The sequence below is a fragment of the Podarcis erhardii genome (assembly GCF_964252035.2).
Source record: "Podarcis erhardii genome assembly, chromosome: 2".
NCBI classification, from domain to species: Eukaryota; Metazoa; Chordata; class Lepidosauria; order Squamata; family Lacertidae; genus Podarcis; species Podarcis erhardii.
Window position 1 is genome coordinate 122,322,499 of NC_138498.1, and position 12,734 is coordinate 122,335,232.

Genomic DNA, 12,734 nt, shown 5'->3' on the forward strand with positions numbered 1-12,734 from the left:
GATGAGACGCTCCTGAGTCTACCACAAAAGTCAGCACAGCATCCTGTTGACAACTCTTGACTGCAGCCATAGAGGCTGCCAAATGTTTACATTCAGTGTCTCTGCCAGCTGCCTTTGGCTTGCCTTTCCCACGCTTTGAAGAAGAGCTCTTTATCTGGTTGCTACGGGAGACGGCCTTCGGCTGTTCCTGTGCCTCAACTGGACAGTCTCTCACTAGATGGGAGGGGGAGCCACAGCGATAACAGCGGCGACGCGTAGCAACAGCTCTCACAGCTCCCTCTTCAGCCATTCCTTTGTTCCCAGCACCCCCACCTTTGGGTGCACAGCCTGGGCCTGCACGCTCCCCAGCACTCTGGTTGTAGGCCTCAACATCACACGGCCCCTCGGAGACAAAGCAGCTACTCCCAGCTGTAACTTCAGGAACATGGCCAGCAGCCCCCTCTGGGCTCTCCGCTTCCTCCCTGTTCTCGGCTTTCTTAGGGCCCTGGTCTCTTGCTGAGCTTGCACACAGACTCCTCAGCAACTGCCAAGCGGCCTGAGCCGACTCAACGCCCTCCAAATGGAGCAATAGCGAAGGGTTCACGCTTGCTTTCAGCATGCAGAGTTCCCTTTGCATTCTCTGCTGTCTATCCTCCAGCAAAGCAGCCTCAAAGCCTGCTGCGTCATCTTCAGAAGCAAGTGGCATGGGTGGGGCCGGCTCCTTCTGGGCTATGCTCCAGAGCCCTGTGGCCAAAAACCACCCCCTTATTCTTCTAACCCAGATATCCCAGTTTTGCTGGTTTAATCTCTCAAAGGGGACGTTGAAACTCTCCTGGAGTTCTGCCATCTCCTCCCCCGGTCCCCCCTTGGGGCTGTGGAGTACTCACGCGTACTAAACCGGCTCCGAGGATAGGCTTCTGGCGTCCCTTTGCAGCACACAGCTTGCAGCCAGCTTCCCTGCTTTCTCCCAGGCAAAGCCTCAAAGCAGGCCTTCTTCTTCCGGCAGCAAAAACAGCAGCGTCTCACCTTTTACAGCCTTTGTGAGCACACAGCATTTCAAACAGGCTCTCCACCGGACATCAAAGCAGCTTCCTCTAATTGCAATTACTGTCCATAACCTTTGGATAGTAGATTTATTGCTCAGATAAGTCCTGGCGTCCAGCCCACTTCGGCTACGCAGCTCTGCTGGACTTCAAAGGCCACATTCCAAAGGCTCTGAGCAAAAAAAATGCAGAGTTTACGCAGCAGCAAGAGAAAGCTGCAAAGCTTCTTCAGAGCTTTCTTCAGTGTGCTAAAATAAAGTCCACTCAGGATATTAGCAGCTAGAAGCAGTTTATTTACAGCAGACTATCCATTATCTATCACAGCGAACAGCATCGTGAAAAACACGTCCTCTCTCCTCAAAAGCGAAAGTAGAGAAAAAGAACAAAGACTGGAGACACTCGGAAATGACGCAGGGTCTCCCTCCTCCCAACAGTGGGCAGTGTGTACACTCTGAGCTGTTTAACCCTGTAAGCTCAGGTTCTCCTCACATGAACTTTCCCAAAACGTCAGTCTTACTAGCAGCCCGTTTCCAGGTTCAGAGCGGTGGTAATTTAACTTTCTTCACTCTCTCCTGCAGGCTTACACGATCCCAAATTCCCCCCCCCTCTCTTCTCCTGCTTCCTGCTTTAATGATTTTAGCCGATGGAAGTTTAATCCTTTACAGAGGACTTTCCAAGACTTTAGCTTGCAAGCTCTTTGCTTCAATCTATTTACAAAAGGGGGAGGCGGACTTCCTGTTTGAAACCTCCCCATTCCGGTGCCAAATTAAGACGTTTAAAAATCCAGTTTTCCGTTCTACTCACGGGTAGTTGTTTAGGATCAAATTGTCCACAGGAAAAAGTCAGCGCTCTCCGGCAACAGCAGTGCGGCTTCACTCCGTGAAAGAAGCAGTCAATTCGAAGCACCGCGCCGCTCACCCCACGTCGCTCTGGATCCCCGAAACCGGGTCTCCCCTCGAGTAGGGGAGGCGCAAAAGGTGCTAGCCGAATCCCACGTTCACAGGCTTCTCCCGCCTGTGATTTTTAGTGGGTCTCTGCCTTCACCGTGGCGGCCAGACCCTGATTTCCACGGAGCAAATTCCTCCCGATCAGAGGAATTCTGCCATTGTCGGAGGCGCCAACCCGGTGGTATTTGGGATTTAAGTGGGATGTTATTGTGAAGCAAATGGTTTGAATAATTATTTTTATGTAACTGGCAGGCAGAGAATCAGAAAGTATTTTGCTTTGCTTCTCTCTCTCTCTCTCTCTCTCTCTCTCTCTCTCTTTTTCCTTCTCCCCTTCTCCCCCTAAACATGTACAGTGGTACCTCGGGTTACATATGCTTCAGGTTACAGACGCTTCAGGTTACAAACTCCGTTAACCCAGAAATAGTACCTCAGGTTAAGAACTTTGCTTCAGGATGAGAACAGAAATTGTGCTCTAACAGCGCAGCGGCAGCAGGAGGCCCCATTAGCGAAAGTGGTGCTTCAGGTTAAGAACAGTTTCAGGTTAAGAATGGACCTCCGGAACGAATTAAGTACTTAACGAGAGGTACCACTGTACATCTTTCTCTTTCCGTTTCTTTTTCTACTTTTGTTTTTGTATAACTTTGTTTTTTTTATTTTGTAGTATCATAAAAAAAGATTTAATAAAAGATTTATGCAAAAAAAAGAAGAATTTTGGAACAAGGTGCCATCAGAATGCTGAAGATACTCAGCTCTTATTTCTTGGCATAACCATGAATTCCTGGAAAGGCCCTAGAACAGTGTATGAACATAGTGGTAAGATGAAGGATAGTTCTGTAATGTAAAACAACAGCAACAACAACACTGAGGTTTGGCATTAAAATTGCGAAATGACACCTTTGGGGAAAAAAGTCTTCGAATAATCAGATTTCTAATTTAGTTGTTGTTATATATGCCTTTGTATTCAGATCAGACCGCAATAAAATAATGTAACACTTGGGAAGGAAGATGCAGCCCAGGAGCCCAGCACTGGAGGCCAAGATGGAGAAGATCTGCACGGCTACCATGTATTTTCCCTTGGTGCTCAGGTAGGTGGGAACAAAGGACACCCAAACACTGCAGAAGACCAGCATGCTGAAGGTGATCAGCTTGGCTTCATTGAAGGACCCTGGGAGCTTCCTGGCTAGAAAAGCCACCGTGAAGCAGATGGCCGCCAAGCAGCCTATGTAGCCAAGGGAACCATAAAACATGGCAACAGATCCTTCATTACATTGCAGGATGATCTCTCGGGGCTGGGAGTGCATGTCAGGCTCTGGGAAAGGGGGGGAGATGCCCAGCCAGATGGTGCAGATGACAACTTGGACACTGGAGCAGGCAGTGACAATGGAGTTGGTGAGACTCTTCCCCAGCCACCTCCTCACCTTGTTCCCTGGCTTTGTAGCTAGGAAGGCCAGCACCACAGTGATGGTTTTGGCCAACACAGAAGAGACGGCAACCGAGAAGATGATGCTGAAGACAGTTTGCTGGAGAAGGCAGGTCACTTTCCTGGGCTGGCCAATGAAGAGGAAGGAAGACAAAAATGAAAGCAGGAGTGAGAGAAGGAGGATGTAGGAAAGGTCCCGGTTGTTGGCTTTGACTATGGGAGTTTTCTTGTATGTAATGAAGATTCCTAACACAAAACTTGTGGTTATGGATAAGAAGAGGGCAAAGGAAGTTAGGACAATCCCCATGTGTTCTTCATAAGTCAGGAAGGTGATAACCTTAGGGTCACATTGATCTTTGTCATTGTTTTGATGCTGATTCTCTGGACACTTGGTACAATGCTCTGCATCTGCAAAAACAAGAGTATTATCGATCTTATATCCTCCTAAATTGCTTTCCATTTTCAGAAAGTAATGCCAAACTGGTTCACACTATTAGAAAACATTAAAAAATCCAATACAATCGTATGTGATAAATGGGATCAAGAAACAGTATTACGAATATTACATGTCAGGTAAAACCTCAGGCAACAGGTGTGTTTTGCATTAGTTGTGAAGTCAACAGGGAGGACATTCCATCTGCTAGGCACCACAATGCAGTATGCCCTCCTTTAAAGTCACAATAACACTGTCATGTGGTTTCAGGGAAGGAAAATGGACTAGCTTAAAGTCTTCTAGTCATCCCTGTTCCTTGCTTAGCAGGTATTTATATTATTGATGTATTTCTATCTTGTCATTCCAAGAAATTTTCAAAGAAATGCCATAAATTGTCATCAGGACAACAATTTAAAATATGGAACAGTTATGAAACTCGTGAAACTTTGGGCAGAACTCAGGTTTCCCAAGTTGAAGATCACAACTTGAGTTTCTGTGGACTGCACTGCCACTCTCCACACAGCATTCACTAATGTTTCTAATATGAAAGATATGATTATATAACACCAAGACAACTTTCTTGAGAATATGTCCATATTATGAATAGGCTCCTGATCCAAGAAATATCCAATATGACACTCTGGAAGGGGCAGAATTCTATGAAACATTTGTGCCTGAAAATAACGCCACATGTTGGAGTGCACGATGCCTCCTGTGAAAAGCTTGATGAACAGTCTTCTGCATCCATGCTGTCGATTTCCCAGTTCTGATTATTCTCTCCAACTCTGTGTAGATTTCTAAAGGTCATGGAATGTGACTCTAAATAAGAAAGCATGTATGCACACACAGGTGGAAAATGCACAGGTGTGTTGTAGAGGGTCACACTCTGTGCACGGATTATAGCCAGTTCTAAATTTCCCCTATAAAAAGCCACTGGAGTCACCCACCTTCTTGAGAGGAGATGGTTCCTTCTGGGCAGGGATTGCAGTCGTAGCAGCAGAGTGGTTTTCCTTCCTGAACCATCTTGACAAATCCAGGGCGACAACTTTCCACACACCTGGAAGGAGGCAGGGTCTGAACATAAAAACAAGGGGTGTCGAGGAAAATGGGTTAGGCCTAATTTTTCTATGGAAATGAGGCACAGGGTTGGGAAGGGCACAATTTTAATTTGAAACTTGTTACTAAAAACTACAACTGCATAGCACTGGGGGCCATCAGTGCTTTGTGTCAGGAGTCCAGGTTCCCAGCTTGATAACACAGTAAGCATAAGTAATTAAAAAGGAGGATTTATTGCAAAAACAAACAGATAGCTCCGGACAGCTCTAACGCAGCCACTGGCATTATCACTCAAGATGACCCTTCTGAAGACTCCTTCCGGTGTCTGCAGAATATATTGAACCGTCGCCCCTTGTGTCTCTTGTTTTGCTTCCTATCTAGCAACCCTCCCATTCGCCGACTCTTTGGACTTATTGGATTAGCTCCAGCCTCTTCCTGTTCTGACAGACTATCTCTGTGTCTGTTCCCACCTGTTTGAGCTTCCTGAGAGCTTTGATGCTCTCAGTCGTTCCCTCAGCAACCGGCATTCCAAGGGGCGGGGGAGTAGCAGTGGGCACTGACCACTGTTCAGACTGCGTTCTGCAGCCGGCTGTAAAGTTCCACTAGGAGCTGGCTCATTCCTGACACTTCAGCGCCCACAATAATATATTTGTGGGGCTGGGCAGCTACAAAGTTAATGGGCAAAGCTGAAGCCCTTTTCTTGTGGGCACCCACAATCTTCGGTATGAAATGGCACCTATGCTGCATAGTTGCTTGAGACCCAGATGGTATCAGTGGGAAACAGCGGCTCTTTCCGGGCCTGGCAGCTTCACTTGCTATGGCTGTTCCAGGACAGGATAAGTCCAGTCTCTGTTATCCAAGCTCTGACAACTGTCTGGCTGTCCTATAATCAGGATAACTTTGAAGACAGTTTGGAAAATGCAGCTGGTACAAAATGCAGCTGCTGGGCTGTTCAATGAGGAAGCAGCCAAATGGGATTACATATCACCAATCCTCCAAGAGATTTTAGGATTGCCCATTAAAACATGCAAGTTAGGAGGAAGTTGTGACAAAATTATGGTGAAGATGAGTTTTCTAAAAACAAACAGGCAAACAAGTCAACAAACAAAAAATGTAAAGCTAATGGAGAAATGGGGAGAACTGAACCCAGTGAGAAATAAAGACTGTATGTTTGCGGTCTAGTTTAGCATGTTGGCATGTATGTATAAAGATCTCAATGGCCCAGAACGCAATTCTTAGAGGAGGACCTACCCAATATCTGCAGAGATGAACTTTGAGCTATGTAGGATAGGATAGCATTTTCTCTTGAAGCATGGAGAAGGCCTTCTCTGTTGCATTGGCACCAATATAGGAATTAATTTTTCTACTTTCCTTATCACTCACCCAGGGAATTTTATTTGCTGGGCGTGGATCACAAAACATTTGGGCAGTATAGCAACAATAGTTCTACTGGAGAAGTCAATAAAGACTTTTTCAATAAATGCTATTTAAAAAAGGAGGAGGGAACTCTTGGGAGCCACATGAAACTTTCTAAAAGTCTGGATAAGGGTATTGGGCTAGCCACGCTTAATAAGAATAAATAGTATAAAGTGAAGTGGTTCCACTTCCCCACAACCTGTGTTTGAGGTAGAAAAGGGTTGGGAGGGGTTTTGTTTTTCTTTTTGTATGTGAGGGATATATTTTCTTTATGGTATAAATAGGAGAGGGTGTGTGGAAGCTTTGGGACACCACATCTAGTTGCTAAATTAAACAACCCCCTTAAAATTGCACCCCAAATTATGGGGCCTATATATACAGAGTTTCACAGGGACCCACCATTAGATAATTAAGAAATGTGGCATTTTGATGTTGACAAAGCCTTTGAAGGTAGCCCCACAAAAAAAACATGGCGTCATTATAAAAGCTTATGAGATGGGAGATGCAATAAAATGAAAGAAATTATTTCACCCACCTGGTTGAACCATTTGGGCCATATAATGGCATCCTGGTTGATGGTCAACTGAAGGAGTGGGGATCCCTGTCTCTTGATATTCCCAAACTTGACTCCGATGATGGACTTATTGGGAAACCTCACCCAGTTCACAATGTCCAAATCGGCTGCCAATTCCCCATTCTCATCCAAATACACTCCCTCTTTGGAAGAATTGTAAAACTGACCATTTCCCAGGAAAGGGTGGAGCTAGAATGGCCAAGAAAAAGGCAATGCTTAGAATATGTGAAACGACACTGTGCAGACTTAAGTAGCTGTGTGTCTTTTTCACTGTTTTCACCCAATGGGGCTCACACCCAAGTCAAAAAGCCTAGGCTCCCATCCCGTGCATGCTTATCTAAGAATATAACCCATTGAACTTAATGGGACTTCTGGCGAGCAAGTCTTACGGTAGCACTGTAAAATATGATGTCCTTATTATGTAGTTGGGACAGACATTCTTGCTTCAACATTAAATTGTGCTCCTTGATCGAAACATATTCCCTGCACATAGCTATTATATGCTTTGTATGAAAACAAATAAAATAAATTTTGATATATAAAAGGAGGGATAGGTTAGTTCAATGCATATTAATGGGTCAACAATGTAAAGACACCAGAAATATTACAGTGGTACCTCGGGTTAAGAACTTAATTCATTCCAGAGGTCCGTTCTTAACCTGAAACTGATCTTAACCTGAAGCACCACTTTAGCTAATGGGGCCTCCTGCTGCCGCTGTGCCAGAGCACGATTTCTGTTCTCATCCTGAAGCAAAGTTCTTAACCCGAGGTACTATTTCTGGGTTAGCGGAGTCTGTAACCTGAAGCGTCTGTAACCCGAGGTACCACTGTACATATATCCATATATATCAGACATTAACATAATGAGAACCTAAGCTAACCAGGCACTTGCTTGATTCAGGCTCCAGCAACACACAGCCCATTAGGAGAAAGGATGGAGCTTAGTGGAGCTTGGTAGGTGTCCAAGTAGCACATCAGTCAGGAGGGAAGATAGCTCAGGGGAGCTTGTGCAATGACATATCCCAGACCCTCCAAGTGTTCCTATTTTCCAGGCACAGTCCCGGATTTACAGAAGCTGTCCTGGTTTTTTATTTGATCCCTGAATGTCCTGCTTTCCTTTAGAACGTACTTATTTTCATCAGAGAAATGTTGGAGAGTATGGATGAATGTGCCCCTGGAGCCAAGGAGCTAAGCAACTACACAACTACACAACCTTTAGAAGACATATGAATGCACCCAAGTATGGTGGAGCTTTTTAATATTTAATGTTTTATTGTTTTCATATATGTTGGAAACTGTTCAGAGCTGCTGGGGGAACCCAGTTAGATGGGCAGAGTTGTTTATTATTATTATTATTATTATTATTATTATTATTATTATTATTATTATGGGCCTCCCTATTTTCCTCAGGCTCCAATACTTTGGCCACCTCATGAGAAGAGAAGACTTCCTGGAAAAGATCCTGATGTTGGGAAAGATGGAGGGCACAAGGAGAAGGGGACGACAGAGGACGAGATGGTTGGACAGTGTTCTCGAAGCTACCAGCATGAGTTTGACCAAACTGCGGGAGGCAGTGGAAGACAGGAGTGCCTGGCGTGCTCTGGTCCATGGGGTCACGAAGAGTTGGGCATGACTAAACGACTAAAAACAACTAAACAACTAAACAACTAAACAACTAAACAACTAAACAACTAAACAACTAAACAACTAAACAACTAAACAACTAAACAACTAAACAACTAAACAACTAAACAACTAAACAACTAAACAATAACATTTTCCTCAGAGAAATGTTGGAGGGTATGATATTCCATTCACAAAGGAACATATATGTAAAAGGCAAGGGTCTTAATTAAAATGAGTCACAGCAGACAAAGTGGGTGGTTAGGCCAATGTTTGGCATTGTTACCAGAGGGGTCACATCCTTAGACGCCAGTGTAAGGGGGCATAAAGAGGGACCAGTTCAGGGCACTTCACAAAGGGGTTTCCAAAATTTCACCTCCCCACAGTCAATTGACTTTACAGTCAGTCTCCATATTTGGTAGAGATATCTGAGATGAGAAAGGAAATACCTGCCATGGCTGTAGCTTTTGAATTTTCAGACTGTCCATAACTCTTTGCCTAGATCTTGATGAATCTGCAGCATTTAAGGAGTGTGCCACAGCCTGGACTGTGTTGTAGATCCTGTGGTTGTCGAGAGAGAGGATTCCCTCCCGATCATCTTGTGACAGCATCTCCAGATTCTCTCTCTGTCTGCATCTTGCCCAGCCTTTCGCTGCCAGTGCATGCTTTAAATATGAACAATTAAAACCTTCCTCCACAAACTCATTGATAGCAAACAATAGGGGTAGCAAATCACCATAGTTTGTCTGTTTATTTGTCTCAACTAAGAAAGAAAAAATACCATGGATAGGTTGGAAAGATAAGCCTCCATACTTCAACTCCAACGAGATGTCCCACATTGCTGTTGTGATCACGACTTTCCCCCCGACAGGTTTTATCAACTTGTACATCAGTTCTATAAATAAAATTCCATTTAAGACATAAATATTATCTACGTAGTAAACAAATAGATTAACTTGTTTCCACTTAGAGAATGAAAGAAAATTTATTGGTGCAAAATTCAGTCCTCCTTTGACGATTTGTGAGATGGGAACACAAATCCCACTCTCAATGAGCACAGGCGTCAAGGTCTTCATGAACCTCACTCCGTTGTCAGTGTCTGGTGCAAGGAGGCCAATGAAGGTCCATCTGAAGTGATGGAGCAGCTTGACAATCCCTGGGTACAGGGCTTCTTCTTTGGGGACCATCCGGTAGAAAAAAGGGAAATGCCTCTTATCGTTCAGAACATGAGAGACAAAAGCATAACTGACCTAGCAAAGAAAGGAAGATTGTTGGCTTGTTACATTTCGAATCAAAGCTGATTTCGTAGCCCAAAATAACAAATTCTTTTGCCTAGGCATTTCTTCAGCAGGACCATGTTCCTCAAATCCCTATTCTTATTTATTTTTGCATACTTTTATACTACTGTTTCACTGGATTTATATTGTAACTTTGTTTTTATGATTTTGTTACTATTTTAATGTTGTACATAATTCAGAGATTTCTAAAATATCTAGTGGATTATTATTATTAATAATAATAATAACAATAATAAAACAAAACTTTCTGTGTTTCACTTAATGTATCAGTTTCCCCCAATATTAGGGATACAACCACCAGGACTATGGCTGGTCTTCTCTACTCTTTTACAAACACACAGCATACTTAGAGTCATCACCATTCCCATTCTGCTGTTTTGCCCAAAGGGAACAGCCCTGCTGGCTTTTTGTCAGCATTGCTCACCATTCCCTTACTTATTCATTGAAAAAAGCCAATGTGGCTCAAGGCTGCAATCCCAAACCTACTATCTGCTATATACACTCATGGGGTCTGAACTAGTATTGACAGACCAAGAATGAGACCATGAGGTCCTAGCAGGTAGCTCATATTGACTCAGCATGTGGCAACTGCGAAAAAGCAGATTCCTTGCTAGGGATCATTAAGAAATGGGACGAAAATAAAACTGTCAATGTCTGTCTTTGCTTGAGAATTATTATTATTATTATTATTATTATTATTATTATTATTATTATTTTACCAGATTCTATTTGAAACGGAACACAGATCATTTCATTACAATATTCATAATAGTTGTTTCATAAGTTTCCTTTGATTCTCATAACCACCTGATGTTATTCAGAGCCTTGACATCCCAGGTCTTCATCATTTTGATGAGGACGACTGGACGTCAAGAGCACACAAATCTTTCACACATAAGAAGCATCAAGTCTACAGTAAACTGGTATGTGGGAGGCTCCCTTGTGTTGTTTTCAAATTCTGAGTATCCCATTTGAGTAATGATGAGTATGTGATAAAAGAAAGATGTATGCTGTCCTTCAGGAGCAGTGAAAGCTCTCCCAAATCACTTTTGCAATACAAATAAGTAAATAAATTTATTTACTTTTGCAATACTGTTTTAGAAGCAAGTGTCTGTCTCCATTTTCATTTAACATCCACACCACGCAGTCAGCCGGAAGATGCCACACCCTCTCCGCCCCTACCTGAGGGATTTTATAGGAGCCCAACATGTTCGAAATCTGGATGGAGTTTTGAGTGTCAGCCCCTTCAAGAACAGCAAGCAGGTTATTCTGTCCTCCAAAGTTGTAGTTTGGAACATTTGCCTGCCCAGTGGAGAGCAGGTCTAGCAAAGATTCGCACGTTACCCTCCCATCAAAGAAATTCTCGTGGATGTTGTACCCCAGAGTGATGTTGGGTAAAAGCCTGGGATTCTGGTTGATATCTTGAATGGCAAACAAGAAGGACAGGAGTTGCCAATATTTTGTGGATGCTTTCCTGCAAAAGCATACATATTCCAACATTTTAAGCATCCAACATTCAATAACACGGTTATTCAATGGTCTTTTTTCTAATCTATGGGTTGTGCTGAAGAAGATTCCAGCAAAACAGTCAGATTATCCGGGATCACTGTCCGTTGTTATTCACTTACTACTTCGGCACCATGAAAGCCTAAAAAAAAGTTTTACCACTTAGCCCACAGGATAGCATCTATTACTTTGTTTCAACCATAGACTTATTATACTTCTGCAGACTTTCAAAGATTGATTTCAAATATATTAGAGAATTTACAAATGCACACATTTTGGTTTTGTTACTAAATCATGTATATTATGCAATAAGAATTACAGTGCTATCTAGTATACTGGTCTGCGTGTTGCTTGTATTGTTTGTTTGTTGTGCAATGTCATATAAGGCAAACAGGTAAGTACAGGTAAGAATGCTCAATAAACAGCAGGTATCATATACCTTCCCTTCAAGCTCTGTGGAAACAAAACAGAATGCATGTGCAATAAATATGTAATCTAAAAGTGATTTACAAGAGTTTCTTTGGAAATGTACCAGCAGCTGTTAGGTTGCTGAGGTTCATAGTGAATCTGGTCCTATTTTACTACAGAAAAGCTGGAATTGAGCAAAGTTTACTGTTTACATAGGTGGTACATGGAAGGATTGCATTTGGGGGAGGAAGGGACAACAGCAAAGGCTAGGGAGCCCTGAACTTTTCCACTCACAAAACCAAGATAAAATGGATTTAGACACATGGCGCTGTCTCACTGGGCTGAAAAACAATGAATCGGCTGTTTGTTCTGCAGATGAAATTTATGTCATTGTCCTATGCTGCTATGCTTTACAGTTGAAAAGGGACTTTGCTAGCAGCGGTTTCTGAAAAGGCTGGCGGCTGATGGTGTCGTAGCATCCACCAAAGAAGTGCAGGGATTTTAAGAGAAGCTGGAGAGAGCCTGGCATTTGGGGCTAACGAAATCGGTGGCTAGTGGAGCAGCAGTAAACCCATGCCTATAAAATGACTTACTGGTAAAAGCTGGTTGAGGGAGGCTCATTGAATTTGTGTGGATTGAATAAAGCCCTTGTGGCAGAGATGACCCCACCGATGAGGTGGTCTCCTGGCCTGTAATAATTGAATCTGTCTAGCCAATCTCTCTCCAGTGTTAAGGGGCATTTCATCTCCATCCCACAATCTGCAAAAGGCAGCAGCAGCAGGAGCCGCAGGAGCAGTGCCATTCTGTGTCTTCCTGGAACAGCCCCTTCCCTTGTGACTGCTCCTCTCAAAGAATCATTAGATGAAGCCAAACTCTTTGTACAATGATCAGTAGCATTCTTAATGTGAATGGAGCCCAACCCAAGACTTCACATCTGAAACCTCACACCCACGTAGTCCAACCTACCTAAATCTCAGCCCAAAATCCCAGAGGAGCAGAAGGCATTTCTAGCTCAGATGCAATTATTGCTC

The 12,734-nt window shown here is 43.5% G+C and overlaps 1 protein-coding gene across 1 annotated transcript; it reads right to left on the reverse strand.

Moving 5' to 3' along the window:
- Positions 1-2,889: 2,889 nt before the first annotated feature.
- LOC309336341 (vomeronasal type-2 receptor 26-like) lies at positions 2,890-12,505 on the reverse strand (the record flags this gene model as incomplete). The annotated part of the gene is made up of 6 exons (XM_081851963.1): positions 2,890-3,797; positions 4,770-4,896; positions 6,830-7,057; positions 9,577-9,741; positions 10,972-11,263; positions 12,297-12,505. The coding sequence occupies 6 exons, from the start codon at positions 12,503-12,505 to the stop codon at positions 2,890-2,892; spliced, it is 1,929 nt and encodes a 642-aa protein (XP_081708089.1).
- Between the last annotated feature and the right edge of the window lie 229 nt (positions 12,506-12,734).